Below are 25914 nucleotides of genomic sequence, written 5' to 3'. Positions count from 1 at the left end.
TCCCCAGGAAGAAAAGTATGCAAATTTCTTGGATTTCCATTGTTATCTTTTAAAAGGAGATATACTACATCCTCATAATGGCTGACTTCCTTTGAAAACATGAATAGCAATATGAATATCAACAATATTTGTCTTACATTTAGACTTAATGGCCTTAATCTGAATAGCTCAATCTGTTTACATGCCGACTGCTGATCTATAGATTGTGGGTTCGAGTCTAGCAGGGGTTTTATAAAAATTTCAGATTACTTTGTACTAAATTAAAAATTGCATTTTTTGTCCAAATGAAGTAAAGTTTTCAATTTCAAAATATTGTTGTACATATCCTCCACTTTTCACATTTATGATATTTCTCTTGAATATACTTAAAGTATATACTGGGACAAATTTTCACATAAATGTATACCATATATACTCGCCTATAAGTCGGATTTTTAGAAGTTAAATTTTGGTCCAAAACTCTTGTGTCCGACTTATAGGAGTATCCTAAGAAGATTAATATTTTTCTGGATGGCGTAATGTATAGCCTTGTATTCTTTAAAAAGCAAAAACATGGATGAAATAAACAGAATATCAACTTTAATTTGTTGAAAATAAAAAGTGAAATATCAATGTCATATCATAAAACATTATTGGAACACAGATAAATACATAAGAGTATTGACATGAAATTCATTTGTTAGGGAAAAAATATCAAATATCGGCGCATTTCTCAAAATATTATTTGAAACACAGGTAAAAACATTAGAGCATTAATTTGAAATTGTCATCCGATTCTTGAAAAAAGTTAGACCGACTTATAAATGAGTCAATGGCAATTCTCTCCAAAATAACCTAAAAACTATACAACCGACTTATAGGAAAACCGACTTATAGGCGAGTATATACGGTACATGTACAAAGCATGAATTAATCCCTCACAGAAAAAAAATTATGTCTATATATATATATATATATATATATATATATATGTCGATCAACTTTATAAAAATCTTTTATTGCTTTTTCAGAGTGTCCACTCAAGAATCAACTCTTGCACTAGCACTGAGGTCTTCTGTCAATTCTGTGAATAGCATCACCTCTCAGCCTTTCACTCCGCAAACAGTTACAATTTCATTGCCTTGCGTGGAATATTTTATTGGCATGCCCCTATACACTCATCCGCGTCCCCACTACAGTCTTCCCTATTACCAACAATATCAAACAATGCACCATGTTCCTCCCTCATTGAATTTCTTGACACATGTTACTCCCTCATTAAATTACCAAACAAACAATGTTCCTCCCTTATCAAATACCTGGCCAAGAGATGTTCCTCCACCAACAACTTCCAGGGCAAGCAATGTTACTTCCTCAACGAATACCTGGCCACGAGATGTTCCTCCACCAACAACTTCCAGGGCAAGCAATGTTACTTCCTCAACAAATACCTGGCCACGAGATGTTCCGCCACCAACAACTTCCAGGGCAAGCAATGTTACTTCCTCAACGAATACCTGGCCACGAGATGTTCCTCCACCAACAACTTCCAGGGCAAGCAATGTTACTTCCTCAACGAATACCTGGCCACGAGATGTTCCTCCACCAACAACTTCCAGGGCAAGCAATGTTACTTCTTCATGGAATACCTGGCCACAGGATGTTCCTCCACCAACAACTTCCTGGGCAAGCAATGTTACTTCCTCATGGAATACCTGGCCACAGGATGTTCCGCCACCAACAACTTCCTGGGCAAGCAATGTTACTTCCTCATGGAATACCTGGCCAAAGGATGTTCCGCCACCAACAACTTCCTGGGCAGGCAATGTTACTTCCTCATGGAATACCTGGCCACAGGATGTTCCGCCACCGACAACTTCCTGGGCAAGCAATGTTACTTCCTCATGGAATACCTGGCCACAGGATGTTCCTCCACCAACAACTTCCTGGGCAAGCAATGTTACTTCCTCAACGAATACCTGGCCACGGGATGTTCCTCCACCGACAACTTCCTGGACACAAGATGTTCCTGCCTCAACGAATTCTTGGACACGCAATCACTCTTCAAATTCCTGGACACACATTGTTCCTCCCTCAGCGAATTTTTGGACACACAATGTTCCTCCCTCAGCGAATTTCTGGACACCCACCCATACAACAACTACTTTATCATATGTTTATTCCTTAAACGCACCATCATACCACACGTCACAAGCCCTTTCTACAATAGGAGTGCCAACATCCCATGTTTCGACACACCCCTTTTCAGGGATGGGTTCCCTTGCTTCATCTTCGCAATTTGGACAACTTCCTTTTTCATCTTTGAACTGGACCCCAACAATAGGATATCCAGGAAACTTAGCACATTGTCTGCCCCCATGGCAACAATCCTCACATCCGTCTCCCAATTATACCGTCAGAATGCCACCCTCACAATGTCCATACTTTGTCCCCACTGCTTTTAATCATATAAATGCAAGAAATCCTTACCCGTTTCAAACAGTGCAGATGCATGGGAATGAGATCTATTCCAACACACCAGGAGACACTGGACAAAGTTTTCCTGCTTCACTACCAGTTTTACCTGCACAAAGTAATCTGCCTACAACATCTGTACCTAACCTGGTAACCAGTGTGAGACCAGAAACTACTAATTGAAGCATACCAAAAGTAAAACAGTAAGTAGTTATTTTGTTATTTAGATTCCTTCTAGGGTTTTAGGTAGTGTAGTGATATTTCAAAGTTCTGGTACCTTGATCGAACTTCTGCTGTCCATGGTAACTGCGCTAAAATGCACAACCCAATCTGATTGAAATACAGATCCCTCAAATAGAGCATTCTTCAGAACTGCAATGCATTCATGAGGAAATGGTTATAATTTCAATTTGTAGAGATATCAAAGGCAAAAACATTGGAAATGCAAAATATAATTGTTCATATTGAACAAAGAAGTATAGCGCACTTGGTATGCAATTTCGCCTACATAAATATTTTTTTCTTGAATATCATTTATAGCCGAGTTGCGTAGCAAATCTCAGATTTGAAATTGGCAAAGGATGAGAGTCCGGTCGGGCGGGCGGCGTCCACAATTAGCTTGTCCGGTCTCTAACTTTCAAACTTATTGGTACATCTTTGTGAGACTTACATAACATGATCACATCCAAAAGAGGAAGGTTCCTATTTATTTTGAGGTCAAAGGTCAAGGTCACTTTGTCACTAAATGCCATAGATTTTAGCTTGTCCAATCTCTAACTTTCATACTACTTGTTGCGTCTTTGTCAGACTTGCATATTTTGACCACATCCAAAAGAGGAAGGTTCCTATTTATTTTGAGGTCAAAGTCTCTTTTTCACTCTATACTGTAGATTTGAGCTTGCCTCTAACTTTTATAGATGTACTTGCTGGTGCATGTTTATTAGACTTCAAATCCTGATGACATTCAAAATTCATGTTGCTTTTGAAATCCAAAGGTCAAGGTCATTATCACACTAAATACCTATTGCAGCCATTCAAAGCTTCATACTTATAAACTATATTAAATACGTGCATGTTTTTACTTTGTGAATGCAAGCGTGCATAATTTTCCAAACTGCAACTCTGCCATATACGCATCTTTGATGCGTTTTAGCGATTTTTTACATTAATATTCTGCTCTACAATGTCAGTTTATACTTGTGTTTACCCAAATTACTCAATAATGATATCTATATGTTGATAGTATCTTTATTTGATAAGCATACACATCACTGTGGTTATATAAAGTATATAGTAGATGTAACGTAATGGGCCTAAAAAATTGCAAACTGTTGCAAAAGGCCACCCTAAACCATGAAATAAAACACTGAAATTGTTTTACTTGAGTATGACTGTACATAAGTCCATTTGAGGAAATTTGGTTAAAGTTGGCCCTCTTGTTGAAAATGGCTAAAATATGAAAAAATTGTTCTCAAAATTTACTTTGAGATTTAGCAGCCTGTCAAACATGAAACTTTTAAACTTACATGCCTGCATGGGTGGCCTAGTGGTTTAGGTGCTCAGTAATCTTACGCTTAAAGCATACATTCTGAGTTCAAGTCCAATATTTTCCCAATCTATTTTTATACCCCCGAGATCGAAGATCGGGAGGCATATTGATTTTGTCCTGTCTGTCATTCTGTAATTATGTCTGAAACTTTAACCTTACTAATAACTTTTGAACAGTAAGTGATAGAGTTTGATATTTCACATGAGTATTCCTTGTGACAAGACCTTTCCGTAGGTACCAACATTTTTGACCCCGTGACCTTGACCTTGGAGTTTGACCTACTTTTTTTTGAAAACTTTAACCTTGCTAATAACTTTTGAACAGTAAGAGATATTTGCATTACCGCACAATTGCGGTATATGAGGAGTGTATAGGGACTATAACCTAACCAGGGCTCTTCAGTACTTGCAGAGATACCCCCCCCCCCCCCCCCAGAGCTTTGATATTTCACATGAGTATTCCTTGTTACAAGACCTTTCCGTTGGTATTGAACCTTTTGACCTTGACATTTGACCTTTTAATTTTTTTGTTTACATTGGTCATAACTTCTAAATGGTAAATATTAGAGCTTTCATATTGTACATGAGCATTTCATTTGACAAGATCTTTCTACTGGTACCAAGATATTTTCCCTTGTGACCTTGGCCATCTTCAGAATTGGCCATTATCGGGGGCATTTGTGTTTCACAAACACATCTTGTTTTTTGCTTTTCATTTGGGGTGGGGTGGGGGGGGGGTGTTATAAATGTGATACATATATTCTAACAAATATTAGTCATTTTCATCATAACTTCCAATATTTGCAAGTTACGACTTAAAGAAAAGGAATTTATTCTGAGATCACTGTAGTTCTGTTTGTTTACACTAACCTGTTGCTGTGTGCACACGATTTCTAAACCGTAATGTGGCTGACGAAAGAGAAGGGGACAAATGCACAACATGTAATAAGTAAAAATATTTCAAGGGAGGAAAAGAACTGTTATATAGTATGACTTCTCAAAAGTAAATATAAAAACTCTTGTAGCAACTGTCATATGATAGGCAACGGTAAACATTCAAATTATCAACCAAAGGCGAATGAACTGATGACATCTATTAAAGGTGCTGCAGCCATGTAAAAAAAAGACAGTGAGCTAAGCAATGCCATAATTATGTAAAAGGGTTGTTGTGTGATATGAATGCTCTTATGTATTGTACTGTACATCATTCCACATAGGAACATGGTTTATTGATTAAAGAACGACTCATATAAATGTCAGTAATGCTAAACTGTGACAGTTATTTATCTTATCGGTACATCAGCTGCACATAGCCAGAAAATCTACCACAGTACGCAGGAACTCCCATCGGAAACTATGTTTGGTAGTCAAACATTTAAAATGTTGGCCTTGCATATGAAAATAACACGCCAATCTATTATTGGAAACCGGTGTTTTCCCTTTAGATTTCTGAATTGGCCGTTTTGTCAGCAAAATCGCTATACCTCTTTGATTGGTACAGTCCACACATACAGTAAATTTAAAGGGGAAGGAGATTTGTTTTAAACCCTCATCATGTGATGTATCTATGGAAATTTAATGGTATTGAGCAGCAAATGATGACATGCTGTCATTTAAAATGCACTTGAACGAAAGTGTCTGTCATTTGATGCTTAATCCTCTGAATTACATGGAAGGAACTCAGACGATCCACAAGTTTTCCCATTCATTGCCAAGTCACACAGCAGAAAAATGGTAATAATATATTTAGGGACTCCATGGACATGCATATGTACATGTAGTTTGGTCTTGCAGAAGTTGGTCGCTAGAGCCCAAATATCGTTGGAAACGCATGGTAGTTCTCGCTTATCTGATTATACCTCTTGTGGCAGCTCACATGTATATCGATGTAGATTGAGTTTTTTCTATGAATAAAACACGGACATCATTTATTGGTATCTAAACAGCTGTCTCAAACTCAAAGATGCGACTAATGTTAAACTCATCTTTCAGTGAAAATATAATCGTCCCCATGCTGTAGTTAAGAGAAATCTAGTTGGATGTACTTGTGTAGTCTGATAGCTAGTAAATACCTTTGTGTCGTTTATTGTCAACATATACAATGTATATCAAAAAGAATTCTGGGAAGAAATGCTATTTATGTCTCATACTATTTCCTTTTCAAGAGGACAGCTCACCGAAGCTTGTTTTTGCTTTAAAAATCAACACTGTAAAACTGTATGAGAATGAAATATGTCATTTATTTTAGACAACAAATAACGAAGATAAAGGTTCATACAAAGAAGGGGGGAAATCAGCGATCCACGAACACTGTCATAATCTTGCACAATATATCAACCCATCATTTCTGATTTCCCCCATATAGATAATTTCACAAATAAATATGGTACTGACCAGTTCAAACAGGGGAAAATCAGTAGATACATACAATGTAATTACATAGGATTTCAACACATCTGTCCTGATTTTCCCCATAAATGATTATCACAAATAACAAACAATGACTAGTTAAAATACAGACCTTGGAAACTTGTTCCAAAGTGTACAACAAGCAAAAAGATGGCGAACAAAAAGGGCTACAATAAGATGACGAATAATTAAGCTACATTTTTATATATATAGGTGGGATTTAAGATGGGGAGGTGGTGGGTTACTGGATTTCTCAAATTTCAACAGCTTTCTACAAGTCCAAACAATCAAAACTTTCTAACAGAAGTAGACACGTGATCTATACACAAGTTTCCATTGGTTCAGATACAAACTGTGCTAATGTTGAATAGGGGTTCCCGACGGGGTTTAATGTTCAGAGGTACAATACGGGTTACCCGGTACTAACTAATATAAATAATATAAGGAAAAAGTTTCGCCATAAATGTTATTATATACATAATAGATATTTTGTGCTCTTCTGTCAGTTTACCAAGCTAATTCACTGCAAATAATAAAGTTATCATTTATTGAAAATATTCTAATTTTTATTTTCATTATTAAAAAGTAAACAACAAGATATCCACAGACCTTCACGGTCACCTGAGTATAAACTATTATAGTTATAAGTGGCACTATAGCTAGTCCCAAGGGCTTTGAAATTTAGAAAAAAATTCCTGTCCTGCATACCTTAGAGCTAATATAAATTCTAATATTCTAATATCCCTGAGGATACTTAATTTGTCGCTCGATATACAAGTTCATATGTCGATTTGATATATCCCTGTGAGCTCGAAATAAAGGACACCACAGAGTCGTCCACTTCTGCTTCATACTTAGATATTTTATGTAAAGTAGACATTAACTGTAAACTGAAAACTCAACTGTATGACAAACGGGATGATTTCAGCTTCTCCATCATCAACTTCCCATATTTATGTAGCAATATTCCATTATCACCTGCATATGGTGTTTATATATCTCAACTGATTCGATATGCAAGAGCTTGTTCTGCGTATAGTAGTCTAGTCAATCTAGCTCAAAAATGAGCAAAACCTCAAACTAATTGCAACAGAAATGAAATTTTGATTATTCATGCAAGAAAACACATGCAAACAACATATTAAAAATTGGCTATTGTATTGGGTTATAGCCGTATTTGATGTTTAGTTCTATCCAAATTATTGTGCAATTAATACCGAGAATTTCAGGAGTAATCTGTTTTAAAAACAATGGACACATAGAATGAAAAGCAAAATGAATCAGGCACGCAGCATCGTAAAAAATAGGGGGGGGGGGGTGTGAAGATAATTTCACAATATTGCCTGAAAATTGACAAGTAAATTTTAATCCAAAGTTATAAAAATCCTTGATGGTGTGTGTGGTGGGGGTGGGGGCTAAGGTTATTCTCTCAGTTCAATTTTACACTTCCACTGTGTACAGTTCACGACAATGCTATTTTATAAAATAAAAAAAAGGAGGGAGAGCAACCAATCTGTCTAAAAATCGACCTCTGTACGTAAAAATTTATCAACTTTGCATGTAATGATAAAAGGTGTAGAGCCATTATTGCTACGTGCCTGATAATTATATAAGTGATCATTTGAGTAATTGCAGTACAGTTCAGTCCATGTTTTTACAAGTACAACGGCTAGTGTCACAATTTGCCTTGCATTTACAGCGAAAAACGTTCAAAAGTTTATCTGGCGCGACTTGTAATTTAGTTTTAACGGATACAAGAATTGCTGAAAGCAGTGATAAGCCCCAATTCGAAGGATGCAAATTAATCATTTCTTTAGTCCACTCTATGACTTAAAAAAATCTTGCAGTGCTCCTTTTCTACAGCTGTAGTTAGTAGTTAGTGGCAATGACTGAACTTATAAAAATGATATTGTGTTAGACAATTCTTCACATAGCAAATCTCCTATAAGTGTCTCTACGGTATTCCATCGTACAAAGTCGATATGACATCGACACCAGAATATATCTTTTTCTCTATAAAATCCTCATATAGGAAGGTGAAGATAACGAACAGTGATCCATCTCGTAACTCCTATAAGCAATACAAAATAGAGAGGTGGGCAAACACGGACCCCTGGATATACCAGAAGTGGGATCAGATGTCTATGGGCTATACGGAGTTAGCAACCCCTGTTGACCGGTTACACCCGCCGTGAGCTCTATATCTTATTAAGGCAAACGGAGTTAACCCTTATTCAATATCATTGTGCCAAAAATGGCCTAACAATCTATATGAAACAAGTCAGACAGATTTGACCCAATGATAGGTTGTATTGGCAAAGTAGATTGTTATAACGACCATATAATTCGCGAAATGCTGACTTTAAACGAAACAGTTGAAACCCCTTCACCATCAACATGTTTGTCAGTAGCCTTCCTCCATTTAAAAACTAATCATATACAGAATTTTTTCGCGATTTGTCTACATTTTGACTATACAGGACTTGTTCCGATGCCGAACATTCTTGACGTTGTGTCGCATCCTGTGGATGCATGTAGAAAGGGAAAGGATTGACAAACTTCGTTTCCTAAAAAGACGTCTGGTTTTAACGATATTCTTCACTTATATTAGGGGCAAGATCAAAAATTCAATGTCTCACAAAAAAAACTAAGTTCACATAGTTTTCACCAAGAACACCCCCCCCCTTTTTAAAACTTAATATGACAAATGTTGAAACTAATCGAATAACAAGAAAAGAAACGTACGATTATAAATAACACTCTGTATACCTTTTGTACTGTTTATTCACAAATGAAAGTGTACATTAAATCTATTAAATGTTTATTAATATGTTTTAAATATTATGTGGTATTCAACAGTCGCTTGTCTTTTTCCTTTTTCCACTAAAGTGTAATCGATGTCGGATGACAGAAACTTGCGGGAGTTTTTATTCCCCTCCCCCTAACTAATTGAATTTAAATTTTCATCCGACATTGATTTCGTCCCTTAGGGCAGTTATGTTTATTTCCGAGTTCGTTGCTATTTCTGTGCTTTATATATAGACATTTCAAACACAATATGCATTTTGTATGATCCTCTAAAATTTACGATAAATAACTGTATCGTGTGCCAGCGTGGCGAGAATTCCATCGTCATCGAAAACAAGTGTTGTCTTGAATAGATGGCCGGGCGGTCTAGCTCGCTGTTCGCATGCTGCTAGGAGATATGGTTCCGCAGGACTAATTAAAAAGAGTAACTACTCGATTTTACATCAAATCATGATACTATGCGCAAGTGTTTACTTACATTGATTTTTATAATTTATATTATCAATGTTTTATTATCATTATTATTACCCATGAATGACTCCCCAAACCTGTATTTGAAAAAGAAAAGCAAAAATACTTTACTTACTTAGTTTTATAAAAGTTTTTAATACAAAACGCTTGCTCAAATGATGAAGATACAAAATAACTGAAACTTTTAACCCGAATGGCTTTCCATACTTTCTTTTTTAACAACCGTAATTCCCCCTTGTAAATTGACACTAATTCTTTAAGATTTCATTTATAATTGATTATTCATAACTTCAAAAGTAAATATTGTGTTTTATAATTAAAATTAATTCAGTAGACGGTCAAACAAAATATTTTGAAGCTTTATTCGCGAAAGTTCCCCGGGAATGGAAGTCGACAAAGAATATGAGATGCTGAGCAATATTGTATGTATATAGAAGGTCTTAAAAATCACCTTTTTAATACAACTGTTAAGCTGTTTAATCGCGTTTTTTATTACATGCACTTTAGATCGTCGTGTATAACTTTATTCCGATGACTGTCACAGTTAAGTTACTCCCCTTTACGTGTACGGCGTGCCGTAAACACCACAAAATATCGATGGTTTACTAAAATATTTAAGTCTAAATTCTAAATATTTCCCATTGTCCGATTTTGTCCGATTTTTTGTATGTTGTTAATCACACTTTTGTTTATTAAATTCCGTCGAGTTTGTTTCTGTTGCAATTACTTTGAGGTGATTTGCTAGATTGACTAGACTATAGTCAAATTTTAAATCGAGGTAAGCTACTGACAAACAAGTTGATGGTACAGGGGTTTCAACAGTCTCGATTGAAGTCAGCATTTCGCAAATTCTAAGGTCGTTATAACGATCTAGTTCGTCAATAAAACCTATCATTGGGTCAAATGCTGTCTGACGTGTTTCATACAGATTGTTAAGCCGTTCTTGGCACACTGATTTTGACTGCGGATAACTCCATTTACCTGATCAGGATATAGGGCTCATAGCAGGTGTGACTGGTCAACAGGGGATGCTTACTCCTCCTAGGCACCTGATCCCACCTCTGGTGTATCCAGGGGTCCGTGTTTGCCCAACTATCTATTTTGTATTGCATGTAGGAGTTTTGAGATTGATCACTGTTCATTATCCTCACCTTTCATTCAGCAACAGTATAGAACAAGATTTGTTCTTAAAGCTTAATTAATTGCCCCTAAAAGTGTCTATACTGATGAAAGACTTTACATAATATGATAGAATTATGCAACATTAACACAATATAACAAATTTGGACCCGTCTTAGATTCAAAACCCAAATTTGCAAAAATCAAAATTTTGGCAGATACTTTCCTGTTTTTTTCTTAAACACGCACTTTAGTTTTTACACCGTATTAGCAAATTTCAAGAAGTCTTTCAAATGCTTTTGGTCCCACTCTTGAACCAAAATCATTCCCTCATCATATATATAAAATTGACAATTTTGGTAAAGGCCGATTTTTTTTTTTTTTTATAAATATCTATTTAGTTTCAATTTAGTATCAATAACATTCAAGATGTTTTTATAATGTTTTACACATAAACACTATATACCAAAATGACCCCCCCCCTCCTCCCCGCCCCATGGGGATCAGAACCTCTACCAAGGGATCATGAAATTTACAATTTTTGTCCCCTGCCTGAACCCGGAAGGCCGGGACATTAGAAATACAAGACTTGACTTTGTGGATGCAACTCCTCAGAAACTGCTTTGCAAATTTTGTTCAAATTTTGTAGGATGATTATTCACCATATGTAGTTGATCATATTGCACCACCATTTTGATTCGACAAATTTTACAGGAGCTGTGGGACTTTGTTGGATTTTTGCATGCTACCCTGGGTAATCCTATAGGAACACTTAGTTTTGAATGTAACTCCTCAGAAACCATGCACTCAACAGATTTTGTTCAAATTTGTAGGATTGTTAGTCACCATATGTAGTTAATTTTATTGCGCTGCCATTTTGATTTGACAAATTTTACAGGAGTTATGGAACTTTGTTGAATTATGTCTCTCCTCTTCCAGAGGGAGACGTGTGTGTCTATCACAAAATCTTGTAGTTAATCCTATTGCACCACCATTTAGATTCCACAAATTTTACAGGAGTTATGGGACTTTGTTGAAGACATTATGCACAATGGTGTTTGATCATTCGACCTTGGAGTTTGACCTATTTTATAAAAAAAAAAAATCTCCTGAACTATCTAAGGTAGGGCTTTCATATTTTGTATACACTAGGTTCTTAAGACCAATTCAACTTAATTAGTAGATTATCATCCAGGGTCACCAAAAAGTATTTTTTTTAATTTTTATTTTTTTGAGAGAAAAATTAATGACAAATGAGGTTTTGTCAACAGAAGTGCATCATTTAATGCCAGATGGATATAAATCTAAGCTTATTTCACAGACGAATTCCAGGTTAAGTTTTAATTTCAAACACAGAAAGATCCCCAAACTGAAGAACATTAATCCTTAATTTCCATTCATTTACGCCCGTAAGAAATTAAGAAACTATTTTCTTCACGTGGCTTTTCACGTTGCTATACCGGAAATGTAAACAAGAAGTGTAAATACCGGAGTCGGACATGAAAATTTTCCAATAATCGCAAGTTTCGCAAAATAAAAAAAATTCAGGGCAGGCTGATTTTTGAGGGGTGGGCGGGGATGATAATCTATCAATTAAGTTGAATTGGCCTAATGGCAAGACTTTATTATTTCGTGAAGTTTGACTTTGGACTTACTTTTTAAATCTCTGACACGTCAATAATCTCCTGAACTATGTAAGGTAGATCTTTTATATATTTTTTGTATATAGATTTGTGATGGCAATTATACCTTTTATTTTATACTATGACCTGTGACCTTGAAATTTGACCTACTTTCAAGAAAACATAACCTGTTAAATATCTTTAGAACTTTTCAATGTGGGGCTGTCATATTTTATATAAATTCTTTATGACAAGACCTTATGATACATTCTTATTTTATCTTGTGACCTTGACATACTTTCTTAAGAACGTGATCTAATCAGTATCTCCTTAACTATATAAAGTAAAGCTTTTATATTTTGTAATTCTTTATGGCAAAGTCATGATATACCTCAGTGATTGATCTTGTGATCTTGATTCTGCATTCCCAGGGCCTTAGAGTACAAGGGCAAAAATTGATTTTTTACCAGTTTTCTTTTACTATTGCACATCTCTAAGAAAAACTAAATGCACAGTCATGTAGAGCAGGAAGGCCCCTACCAAAATTATAAATTTCATGATACCCAGGTAGCCAGGTTGGGGCCAAACTTGGCATATAAATAGTGTTTATGTGTAAAACTTTTAAATAACATCTTCTTTAATACTTGATACTAAATTGAAACAAAATGGATATTTTGAAGGAGAGGTAGTCATGCATTTATCAAAATTGTAAAATTCATATACCCCAGGGGTAGGACCAGAATGGTCAGAGTGATTAAATGTCTTAAGGATTTGAAAGAATTCTTTGATTTTGCTGATACTGTACAAAAACAGAAGGCATATAGGAAAAGCAGAAAGGGATGTACCAAAAATTGTGAATTTTGCAACCAAAGGGTCTTTCATCAGTTAGGTGCCTTTGTTTTTCATTTTTTTTTTAAAGAACATACCTTGTTTTGTACTGCTGTTGAATATTAGAATTTAGTTTAGATATGCAGAACATGACAATTATTAAAGAATCTGTAACCCTTGAGGCTAGTGATACATTTAAATAATACTCAGATGACTGATAAGGTCTTTGGGCCTTTTGTTTGATATTATCATGTGTGGAAACAAATCATTGGCTATTTTAAAAAATCCCACCAAGGTGCCTGTTTTCAGAATATTTATTTGAAAATTGATACTGGTCCTGGTGATGAATCGATTTTCTTTTTACCATGACAGTTCAGGTGGTATTTTAAGTTTTAAAATAATGTCCATAGAACAAAGAACTTCAAACTCTTGCGTTCAAACTGTATGGTGATAACAATTGATTAATTGATTGAATATTGTTCTATGTTCCTCTCGAGAATATTTCACTCATATGGAGACATCACCACTGCCGGTGAAGGGCTGCAAAATTAGGCCTATGCTCGGCGCTTACGGCCTTTAAGCAGGGATCGAGGGATCTTTAACGTGCCACACCTGCTGTGACACGGGACCTCGGTTTTTGTGGTCTCATCCGAAGGACCGCCCCATTTAGTCGCCTCTTACGACAAGCACGGGGATACTGAGGACCTATTCTAACCCGATCCCCACGGGATTGGTGATAACAAAAACTGACATACAACTGATAGTATTAAATAGTACTCGTAAGGGTAAATTATATTTTTAAACTCATCTGTGGTACTGTATACTATTATTTCAGACTCATAAAATTCGTTAAATACTATTTTTAGTTTCGTAGTAGTAGAAATGTTTTTTGAAATTCGTTAAAAACAGACGATTTCTGCGAAAATCGTTGAAAGGGGAATAGACTTAGTTAAAATAGTATTTTCATGAAGCATTTTATTTATTTATTTCAAGCGCAGTTTCACGAAAAGAATTTAAAAACCTATATAGTGTCATAAGGAGGGACAAAATTTCAACATCATAGAAAATATACCAATCTCTGATATTTTAGGAATTTAATAGTTGTATTATTTACAACAAGAGTAAGCCCAAAATATGTTTAAAACCAATGCATAAATTTTTTTGGTATATATAATTTAAATTCTCGGAGACGTTATATTTATGTTTGAAGACATGCCGAAAAACAACACCAAATTTAAACGACTGTAAAACGAAATTAAAACTATAAAGCTATATTATTATGAAATAAGTTGTTCTATAACCTAATCAATCTTAGAGCATTAATTGTGAAAGTCTCATTTATTCTGACGAAAAGGCAAATTTTGGTACGTTGTGGCTCTAATTCTTTGAGAATGCTTGCTTGCAAAAGTTAGGCCAACTCTAGAGCTAGAAATAATCCCTTTAATCGTGTTAATTTATCTCTACAGACTAATAAAAATATTTTTTCACCTTTTTACAAATACACAAATATATATATATGAAACTGGTAGATTTATCTACCATTGGGGGCCTATTGTACATTTTACAGCTGTTATGTAGAGTAATATTATTCCTGTGTGACGTAATATATATCTGACGTCATAATTTTTATTCTACAGACGATCAGTGCGATGTTGTGCAAAATGAAATCCTGCCACAGCGAGTGGTTCCTTATAGTGCCCGCAAATTTACTTTTATTATTATTTATAGGTGTATTAGCTTTTGCTAACATCGTTTGCTTGCAGTATAATTTGCAGTGTTCTACTAGAAGAAACAATACAGTGTTGTCATTTATATTTCTCATTTTGGCAGTGATGCAAATAGCATTTTTCATCTATGTTAGGATGCACAAACTTAAAAGGCGCGTGAAACCAAAAGACCATGAAAAACAAGTAGGCCTAACACATGATGCGGAAGAGGTTAGATCTCTCTCTCTCTCTCTCTCTCTCTCTCTCTCCTTTCACCGACCGTGTATCGCGGGGCTGTTTTTCCTTATATCGACACATTAAGACTGCGATCACAGCTTATATCACCGATTTTGTATACAAGAGACATATTCTTAATAGTACTAGTACTTCTTTGCGTGCAGCAAGCCAGTTACCTGGCTGTGGAAGATTAGATGCACCTAATCCTGCACGTTAATCAAAATGCCGATGATGATGAGGATGATTCTCGTCAAAAACACAGGGTTTTGACACAATCTAAGCAAACAGATATATAGTATATAGTGATCTAGATCTCTGCACTATATAGACCAGTTTGTCCAGATTGTCTGTGTCAAAACCCTGTGGTCAAAAACGTAATTACTTGATCCTAGTTTGGCAGTTACGATTAAATCTAGTCCGAAATATCTGACATTTTCCTGGCTTTTTTTTATGATTTTGATATTTACTGTGCCAGGAAAACATTAAATATCAAAATCATAAAAAAAGCCAGGAAAACGTCAGATATTTCGGACTAGATTAAATTCTGTACTGTAGGCCTACTTCCGAGATTCGTGATAACCCATTTTGGCCGCCATACTTTTACAAATGCATTGTGCTTGTCGTCGTAGATTTACATGCGCATCCTATTTGCTAAGGAGAACGATCTACGATGGTTTGTATCTAGATCTATCTTTTCATTCATCGTCACATGTTTTAAAATACGGCTTCAGGCTTAGCGATAAACAATCTAAAAACATCGGTCACTCGTTGGCATGGCCTAGCTTGGCTTGCATGCTCAGTGGGAGATAACTCGATTTTTATTTTTTATTTTGGTTGAACTGTCTCGGATAACGAGTTAAGCCGCCAAACAGTGAATATTTTTACATGTACAATGACATGCAAAAATTTGTGTCTTCATTTCGATCTACATTTCGTGCAAAACGAAATGTTGATAAGAACATAGGTTGCAGTTTTAATCTTGTACATGTATATACCATTTCAATAAAATCACAGGTAGAGCTATATTTGAATTAATAGAAGAAAGAAAAGAAAACCCTATCATACATGTATTTTTATATAAAGAGTACACCGCTCCCCCCACCCCCACCCCCCACTGTCTCTCTAATTTTTTTTAAATATTTAGTTTGCCTAAAGTACATACTTAATAAAATCCCTTACAAACATACATTACTGAATCCAGTAAATGTTCTACCAAGCCTCTACCTTTGCTCATCTGATAAAAATATTAACAGCTGTGAAGCAGAAACTTCAAACATACTGTGCCACTACATATGCAAGAAGTGGTTTAAATCACGTGGATTCTTAAAAAAAACTTTATAGTAATCGTGAAATCAAAAAGTTTTTCTCAAGAAATCAAAACGTATGACTTTTCAACTATAACAAGAGGTCCATGGGCCACATTGCCTACCTGAATCATTTTGGCCCTCCTGTTGTGTAGTTGTGATTTTTAAAAGATCTTCTTTTTTTTTTAAATCTTTATACCCATGAACAATTTTGACCCCATATTGTGGTCCCAACCTAACTTCAAAGGGTCATGACATAACTGAGCTTAAATTCTAGGGGTGAAACGATACAGTACCTTCTCTTTTCGATACTTTCGTCTCGATTCGATGATTTTCTATTCGATACAATAGCATGTACCAAATTCTTTATAATGCTAATATTTTTTATGTTTCGTTGTATTTATTGCTCTCTGCAAATAAATTCTACACAATGTTAAAACGTTTAACAAAGCAACATTCTTATCACTTGTCCTAAAGCCGAAATGTCGCCATACCCAGGATTTATACATTGGGAGTGTATTTTTCAACTCGACTGCGTCCATTTTGATATAGTAAAGTTTACTCGTATGTTGATTGGGCAATTTTCAATTCCATTGGCTAATCAGAAACCGTGTTATCAAGAGCAACGTGTGCAATGATTTTAGAACCGTATCGAACCGAAACAGACCCCGAATAAATCGAACATCGAATCAAGATAACCACATCGCGATTCGGTCGTTTCACCCCTATTAAATTCATACAACAAAATGATGCATGGTCATAAATCATGTTATGAAATGAAAGGTCTTATATATAATACAAAATAGAATTTATATACAAAATATGAAAGCTCTACCTTGAATAATGCAGGAGATTTTGAATAGGTTACCATGAAGTTTTCTTAAAAGGTCAAGGTCACAAGGTTAGAAACTTTGGTATCAAAACAAGGTTTGTCACAAAGAATGCATAAATACATGTACATATAAAATATGAGAGTCCTGTCACTCACTATTCAAAAGTTATGATTAAAGTTAAAGTTTTGAAATTTGGATCAAACTCCAAGGTCAAAATCACAAAGTCAAAGATCATGTATGAATTATAAGGCCTTATAAGGAATCTTTACACAAATTATGAAAGTCCAACCATAGTTCAGAAGATATGGAATAGGTGGTGTTATCAAGGTCACAAGGGGAAAAAATTGTGCCTTAAAATGGGTCTTGTCACAAGGAAGGGGCAAGGTTAAAGTTTCAGACAGGGCAAAACAATATGCCCCCCTTACGATAGTACATGTAGCAGGGGCATAAAAAAAAACCTTGAAAATGCACAATTTGGGAACAGGGGTTAGTATGGTCCTGCTACTCTTGAAAAGAATTTTTAATTAATTGAAATTTTACCGACAGACAGATAAAAGGCAATCAGAAAAACTGACTTCAACTTTCAGCTCAAGTGAGCTTTAAATAACTTTGTAAAACATCAAAACTGTACTTTTATTGTTTTATTATCTTTTTGCAGACTCAAAGCTAAGTAAAAGAGACTATTGGAGAAAACGCTATGACTGGGATAAACAAGTGAAAATGGACTGGCTCGTGGATGCTTACAAAGTTTCTGAAAATCTGGAACCTAAAATAAACCAACTTCACAAAAAAATGGATGACATTTGTTTAAACATTCTAGACCTGGGTTGTGGAACATCAGATGTTGCTTCAGTACTGTTGAAGGAGTGCAAGACAGCTGTGAATATTCATTGTGTTGATTATTCTGAGGGAGCACTTCAGTGGCAGAAAGGCTTGCTTTCAGAACTGAATCAAAATCATGGAAACTTGTTGTCAAATTACTGGCTTGTTATGGCAGATGTTTGCCATCTACCATTTAAGAATAAGTTTTTTCATGCTATCATTGATAAAGGAACCATTGATTCTCTTCTAAAATCCAGAGATGGACAACAGTTGGCTGAAGAGTCTATGAAGGAAATTTTTCGTGTATTGCATCCTGAGGGAAATCTGTGGCAGATCACCGACGAAGATCCAGATCTCAGATTACTTTTTTTACAAACTGTTCAAAACAACACCCAGAAGAGATATACCTCCTCATTTGAAATTTTGCTGAGTGATTCTATGACTGATTATTTTCTGTACACTGTCACAGAGGATGCTCTTGGAAAATCTTAATTCTACTCATTACCGATATCTATTGTTTTAGCCCTTCATGTTCAGGCACTATCATAGTTTTTAAGTTACTTTAAATTCTTAATTCGTGGGGTGGTGTTGGGGAGTCTTCCGTCTTCTACTATGACATGACTGCCTCAAAAAAGTTTTAACCGAAGATCTTTTTCTTAAATTGGGGAGGGTGTGTGTGCTTAAAACTTTGCTAACATCCAAGTTTACATTCTTTTCTATTTATTAGCATTACAATCTAACAAATAATTGATCATTGTTCACAAAAAGAAAATGGGGCTGATTTTACATGTCTGTTGTTAATCATGTTAACATGCGAGTAAGTCAAGTATTATATAATGTATTTAAACACATTATCTTAGCACAAAAAAGTAACTTGCTTTTGCATCATGATAAGGTGGACCTTCATGTAAATGGGTTGGTCTCTTCAGAATTTGTCAATTTACATGTATATGAAATCTTGTATATTTTGAAATAATTTTTCAAACATCAATTCATGGTTTACAAATCCGTAATATGTACATCCATTTTCCAGTTGTAATAAATAAATATGGTGTTTTTATCTTTGAGATATCATCTGCTTCAGATATTTTATGGAAGATAGATCTATGTTAACAGGAAACTAACGACTTGTCTTCATGACTAACGGGATGACTTCACCGTCTCCATCGTCAACTTCTCACATTTATGTAGCAGATTCCATTATCACCTGCTGATGGTGTTTATGTCTCAACTGATTCGTAACGCAAGAGCTTGTTCAGCGTATGATCAGTTTTTAATCAAGGCAGGCTACTGACAAGCAAGTTGCTGTTGCAGGGGTTTCAACAGTCTCCTTGAAAGTCAGCAACATTTTGCAAATTATATGGTTGTTATAATGATGTGGTTTGCCAAAACAACCTGTCATTGGGTCGAATCCCGTCCAACATATTGGGCTGTTCTATACACAATGATTTTGACTACATATGGACTACTCCGTTTACCTGATCAAGATTATAGGGCCCCAGCGGGTGTAACCAGTCGACAGAGGATGTTTACTCCTAGGTACCTGTACCTACCTGGTATATCCAACTCAAACGTTTGACTAGAGGAGATGATATGTGTGAATAGCAGTGCCTTGTTTGGTTTGCATCACTAATTGGAATACATGCATGCACTTGTGTACACTAATTTGGATCTGTACTGTATGTACATGTAGACTGCTTCGTTGATCTGTTGGGAGTATGTCGAGGTCAGGAACGGTGTCCAGAAGGAGTGCTTGAAGTTATAATGCCAACCCTGCATAATGCCATATGCCACTGACTTTCACAAACAATTGGTAAAATTTTATAGGGTTTACCCTTGATAATAATGCCAATTACCTCACTACACCCATGGGTAATCACACCTGTACTTTGATAGTGGTGTGGTGAAGTGTGACACTTTGGACAAGGTATGCAAGTGGCTAGGTTAATTACCAATAATTGCAGTATCAATGAACTGATGATATTGAATTTCTTATGATTGCACAGTGAATTGTCCATAATGGTTAATTCTTTATAATGCCACCCCTGCTTTATTGCCCAAATTCGTCTTGAACAAAAGTTGGCAATATATCGAGGGAGCACCGTATATTAGTTCTTGACCTTTAAGTTTGTACTACTTTTAAGACAAGTAAACCTACCTCCTGAACTAAAAGAAATATATGGCTTTCTAAAATTCATATTTAGGTCACCTGAGTTGAATTGAAAATGCATTATACATGTATCTTGGAAAATGTTCTGGACATCAAGCAATCAAACTTTTGGCATGAATATAATGAACACCATACTAAGACTGAAATGCATATGGGTTCAAGGTCCATGCCCCAAAGTGGAGATAAGTTGGTCATATATATATCTTAGGAAATCTTCTTTACCTCTGAACATCAAGGCAAAATGTTTGCATAATTATAATGAACATGGACCCCTCTACCACCCTAGGATGGTAGAGGGGTCCATGTTCATTGGACCCCTCTACCACCCTAGGATGGTAGAGGGGTCCATGTTCATTATAATTATGCAAACATTTTGCCTTGATGTTCAGAGGTAAAGAAGATTTCCTAAGAAATATATTACATATTTTGTTTATAGATTCCTTATGACAAGACCTTTCATTTCCATCAGGGACATAGTGTTTTACAAACACTTCTAATTGGTCTTGTAAACAGTCCAGACATCGAGGTCTGAATGGCCATGCAGTGGTCAAAAAGGTTTTGTGTTAAAGTCTTGCCTAATCTCAAATTCAAGTTCCCAATACTGAAATAACAGGTCACAAATGAAAAACAAGATGTGTTTGTGAAACGCTGATGCTCCCAAGTGGCATTAAAGTAATCGTGGTACAAAACGAAATCATTGAAATTTGAAAGCCTAGCTATCACTAACCATTCAAAAGTTATGGTTTTTCAAAAGTAGTTAACTGTCACAAAGTTAAACATTTTGGTACCAAAAGAGATATTTATTGTCACAAGAAATACATATGTGAAATATGAAGTCCATATCGCCAACTTTTCAAGTCAACTGACAAAAGATGCTTCCAAATTCCACGCAAAAGTAAATGCATGGCAGTGACAATGTTTTATTACTTGTCATGCTAAAGCATAAACTCAAATTATATGAGAAGATAAAAATTTAATAAAGATAAAACAACAGTTTATTTCTGCTATAAACATGATAAAAGAATTATAATGTTAATAAACATTCCATTTATATAATGAAAGTAAGGGAAATTCACTTCGCAATATTTTGGGGTAATTTACATTGAGTATATCACAAAACAGTCACTGATTTCAACAAAATATCACATCTATTGCCCAGTCTTCACCATTAGAACGATATTAAACATGAAAAGCAAACTCGTCATTCAATGCTTTATCACGGTCTCTATTGGCAAGAAGCATAAGGTTCCACAAAGAATGCTAATCAAATTAAATTTGATGATCTTAATTGGTATATCCTTTTGAATATGCAGGCATCATTTCCAAAATAAATGTAAATTAAGCCACAACACATTCGATTATTTGAAAAGCTTTTTGAATGTGATGGTTTTAAAATTTACCACACAATTGAATGACTTTTAATCATCATGTCGAAATAATTCTTTTTTATATTTAAATGCTTTGATTTTGAATATTCAATTTGTTACTAATACATAAATGAGAGGCAGGATGATTTCAGTCCCCAAGCTCTGTTCATGATAACACATTACCCTGTTAAATGTTACTTCCCCTTCCTATACATACATTCCTATAAATTTACTTATTACATAATTTTTCCATTGTTTATCACTAAAAACCGTGCCACAACACTCACTCAAATGTCCTTGTTCATAGGCTCTTACAGGCAATAATACATGTATTTATCATAAAAAAGAGGCCCATGGGCCACATTGCTCACCTACTTCACTGTAGAGAAACCAAGGCTCACTGTTGGACATCAGTATACACTTCTCTGGAAGTCATTAATTCTAACACACTCTCTGATTTGATTTCAACATATATATATAAATAGATAGATGAATGTAACAGTTGGTAAATGTGACCTGATTGAGCACAGTGTATACGTGGAGGTACTTAACTGACGTGTGTAATGACCTTGATTTCAGCAAACTTTATTGTGTGTATCTACTGTATACTGCAGTCTTGTTTTTGTTTCTGAATGTCTACAGAAATTTATTTGTTATGCATTCTATCCATTGTCAAATCAATATTTTAGTCCATTGTCAAATGTAAAACCTTTGCACCCCATATTGTGACCACAGAAGAAGTGCAATGCATGTTGAAATTATATAGCCCTATACAGTAAAAGGTTACAGGGAATACACTTAATATAATGAATTCACACATACAGTAAAACACGGTTTACAGTTAACACACTTATAATGAATTCATTCTTACAGTGAAGTAATTTCCATTCCCTGTAGTTTTAAAAGACATCATGAACTTATTAGATATAACAAATGATTACTAGTACTATTTCGTACACTCATCAAAAAAGTTTACCGCCAAATAATCAATAAATAGTATTGAAATATGACCTGAGGTATTTATAAATGCACATTAAAATACATTTCCCTAAAGAAAAATCTTAAAATTCAAATACTTATTCAGTTTGTACTTCATTTGAGTTACGATCCTTAATTCTCCAATGAGGATCTCCTCAGCTGCTGAACGTCCATATTGAATACACTACACTACACCAAACTGTACTTGATTAAAGGTGTAAACTGACTACAGTGGGTATACAGCAGTGTAGACGAATCAAGTGCACCCTATGTTTATACCAAATTAAAGTTGTTCGTTCCCAGCACTTTGTTATAAGCATGTTTTACGTCTTTGCAGAGAAGAGATTTGACAGATTTCTTTCTCTGTATATCTTGCACTCGTATTGTAGCCCCAATTCAAAACGTTTGAACCAGCACTATATTGGGGACACTTCCATAACATCCTGCTATTCAAAGAATGGCCTGGTTATTTAGAAGAAAACTTTTTTAAGATTCTGATATACTTCTATGTTAAAATTTAAAACCCTATTATGGCCTTAAAAATACTGTTTTGAAAAAATATTTTAAAATCTAAAAGACATGAAGATGACTAGATATTATTTTTGACTTGAGAAAAATCAACATCTGTATATCCAAAATGCTTTACTTTACAACACCTATTTCCGGGATCGTCATCAGGAAAAGTTCGCCCACTGGTATTAAAGTGGCCTTGTCCTATTTTCATTACAGTATACAGTAATGAATTCTTCTATAATCTATCTCTGCCAAGATATGATGATGCCTTTTTAAAAAAAAATTGAATCTCCTTTACCTAATGATGTATTGTGCCGATTTTCATTGAGAGAAAGATGAAATGGTGTAAAGCCAAGCGACACTATTTCAATCAGAAAAGCTCACTTGTGTGTTAAGCTCATGCAAGCTGCAAAAGTTCATATCAATGAATCATTTTGAACAGAAATGAACATCATCAATTCCTATCCCTGGTGAGCTGTCTGTTGATTGGATCCGATTCATTCTCCTCCGGATCACTACTCTCATGCCCCTCCCACATATCTTCATATCTGTTGTCATGCTCTCCAAGAGCTTCTATATTACCAATATTCAATTCTTGTGTTGCAAGCTGAACAATATCATCTTCATCTTCACTGTCCTCTAAATTTACATTGAATTCCTCTATCACAGGGTCACTGACTGCATTTAATATATAATCCTCAGCATATAATTCTGACTGATCATCATGCATATCTTCACTACTGTCGTCATTGCTACTTGAATTGACTGGCAATTCAGAAGAATAGCCATTCATTAATGCCTGGGAATTTTCCTCCGTGTTTCTGTCTACATTTGAGGACTGGACATTGTCGTTATTGTTATTCTGTTCTATACTAGCACTACTACCACTGTTGTTTAGAGTGGGTCCTTCATTGATATCAATGTCATCTTCACAGTATCGCTCCAAGTCTGAATGTGTGGACTGAAAGTTTTCCACATCTGCTCTGTCTTGCTCTAGACTTTCATCAGGATCCTCATTTGAATCCACCTCTGTATTGTCCAAAGTTTCCCCCGCCTCTAATTCCCCGAGACTCTTGGCTATTCTTCTGTATCGTGTTTCACGTAATACACCTTTGGCTCGCTGAGTCTTAGGATGATCTGGGCCCAAAATTTCCTCACTAACTCGTGCCCATTTTTTGAAATACTCGTATGCCTTTTTAAAGTCATTATTGTCCTCATACACGATGCCAATGTTAATGTACAGTCTAGATGTCAAGATGTGATACTCCCCGTACATCTGCATACATAGATCTTTAGCAGTATTGTACAACTACAACAGAAAAAATAGTTTATGTGTGGTGGATCCACCAGCAATGTGAAACTTATTCTCTATACCTAAAGTTTGTTTTTGATCTTTGATCCACTCTTGTTTGGTGGTTACAAGGTGATGGTGAGAAAATGTCAGATAGTACAGTCTTGTTCAAGTTTATAATAAAAAAAATCCGTATGAAATACAGCAATTCTAAAAGAAGTCTTCACAACCATAGAGCTGTGATTTAACATGCCTATCTAAATATGAATTGCTATCTTATGTATAGGTACACCACAGGAGTCTGAAGTTTTATCAATTAAAATGAAAAATCCAGGGAAAAAAATGTATCCACCGTCTTCTTTAAAATGACACATTGGAGATAGACTGCTACAACACACAAGCCTAGCTATTACTGTGGCGATCAATTTGACTGATATATCGCCGTATTGTTACACCTCTAGTGATTGCTGTGAGCGTAGTTGTTAAATCAGAAAATACTCACCTTTAACTGTTCCATACTCCCCCTCGGAGCTAACACGCCTTTGGTCATCTGAGCCTCTGCATAATGTCCCATGTCGTTCAGCTATATCAATCATTAGAAATATATTAAATGTACATTGTAACATATAAAAGGAGAAAAATTGTGGCTGGACTGGGATTCCAACCCAAAACCCTTGCATTACTTGTCAGGTACTCTGACCACTGAGCTATTCAGCTTGATATCCATTGTCCATACTGTGAAATCATTAGAATTTGTGGTGGCTCAATTTTCGTGGAATTCTTGGGTACCCCTCATCCACGAATTTACATCCTCAACGAATAAAGAATCATAATTACATTCCAGAGTTATCTTTCTTAGAAATATATAAATCCACGAAATTACGTCCCCACGAACCCGTAAAAATTCAGCAATCCACGAAAATTGGCCCCCACAAATTTAAATGATTCTACAGTATAGCCCTAAATACTAGATATACATTATGTGAATGTTAACAAAATGGCTTTCAAGGATGAATACATCATCATAATGGCTGACTGCCTTTTAAAACATGCATGCAAATATAAATATCAGTAATTCTTGTATATTCCTTCAAAATTGAATAGCCTAGCTGGGTAGTTCAGTAGGTTAATGTGTAGACTTCCAATTTGCAGATTGTGAGTTCGAGTTCAGCAGCAGTTTTATTTAAAATTTTTTGATTACTTTCTACTAAAATTGCATTTCTGGACTAAAGAGGTGCTCTATATCGTTATAATGGCTGACTTCCTTTTAAAACATGGATGAAAAATCAATATTAGCAATATCTGACGTTTCCTTCTTAATTCAAATACCTAGCTGAGTAGGTTAGCATACCGACTGCTGAACTGTAGGTCACAGGTTCGAGTCCAGCAGGGGTTTTAAAAATTTTCAGATTACTTCTACTAAAACTGTATTTT

At 35.3% G+C, this 25914-nt stretch overlaps 4 protein-coding genes across 7 annotated transcripts in view; 2 read left to right on the top strand and 2 right to left on the bottom strand.

Annotated features, from left to right (window-relative positions):
* LOC125670135 (calcium-dependent protein kinase 6-like) overlaps positions 1-18032 on the top strand; it is a 77271-nt gene extending 59239 nt beyond the window's left edge. For 2 of the 3 annotated variants that reach the window (XM_056162643.1, XM_056162644.1), the window contains exons 9-11: positions 1011-2657; positions 15121-15196; positions 17998-18032. In XM_056162643.1, the coding sequence (XP_056018618.1) occupies positions 1011-2637 (1627 nt within the window). In that variant the 3' untranslated portion in view covers positions 2638-2657; positions 15121-15196; positions 17998-18032. Of the gene's footprint in view, positions 1-1010; positions 2658-15120; positions 15197-17997 lie in introns of those variants that run through there. The other variant, XM_048905121.2, reaches the window with a different exon arrangement.
* Positions 1-25914, bottom strand: part of LOC125670090 (uncharacterized) — a 675065-nt gene that overhangs the window by 472785 nt on the left and 176366 nt on the right. The window lies entirely within an intron of this gene.
* On the top strand, positions 18060-18653 carry LOC125669004 (citrate synthase-lysine N-methyltransferase CSKMT, mitochondrial-like). Its single transcript, XM_048903449.1, has one exon. The coding sequence runs from the start codon at positions 18060-18062 to the stop codon at positions 18651-18653; it is 594 nt and encodes a 197-aa protein (XP_048759406.1).
* Positions 21304-25914, bottom strand: part of LOC125670136 (uncharacterized) — a 48553-nt gene continuing 43942 nt past the window's right edge. For both annotated transcript variants that reach the window (XM_048905122.2, XM_056162645.1), the window contains exons 22-23: positions 24983-25063; positions 21304-24498 (exon numbers count right to left, since the gene is read on the bottom strand). In XM_048905122.2, the coding sequence (XP_048761079.1) occupies positions 23644-24498; positions 24983-25063 (936 nt within the window). In that variant the 3' untranslated portion in view covers positions 21304-23643. The remainder of the gene's footprint in view (positions 24499-24982; positions 25064-25914) is intronic.

Source organism: Ostrea edulis, chromosome 4 (assembly GCF_947568905.1).
Source record: "Ostrea edulis chromosome 4, xbOstEdul1.1, whole genome shotgun sequence".
Taxonomy (NCBI): domain Eukaryota; kingdom Metazoa; phylum Mollusca; class Bivalvia; order Ostreida; family Ostreidae; genus Ostrea; species Ostrea edulis.
The sequence above is the reverse complement of the archived record's forward strand: the minus strand, read 5'-3'. Positions and strand labels throughout refer to the sequence as shown.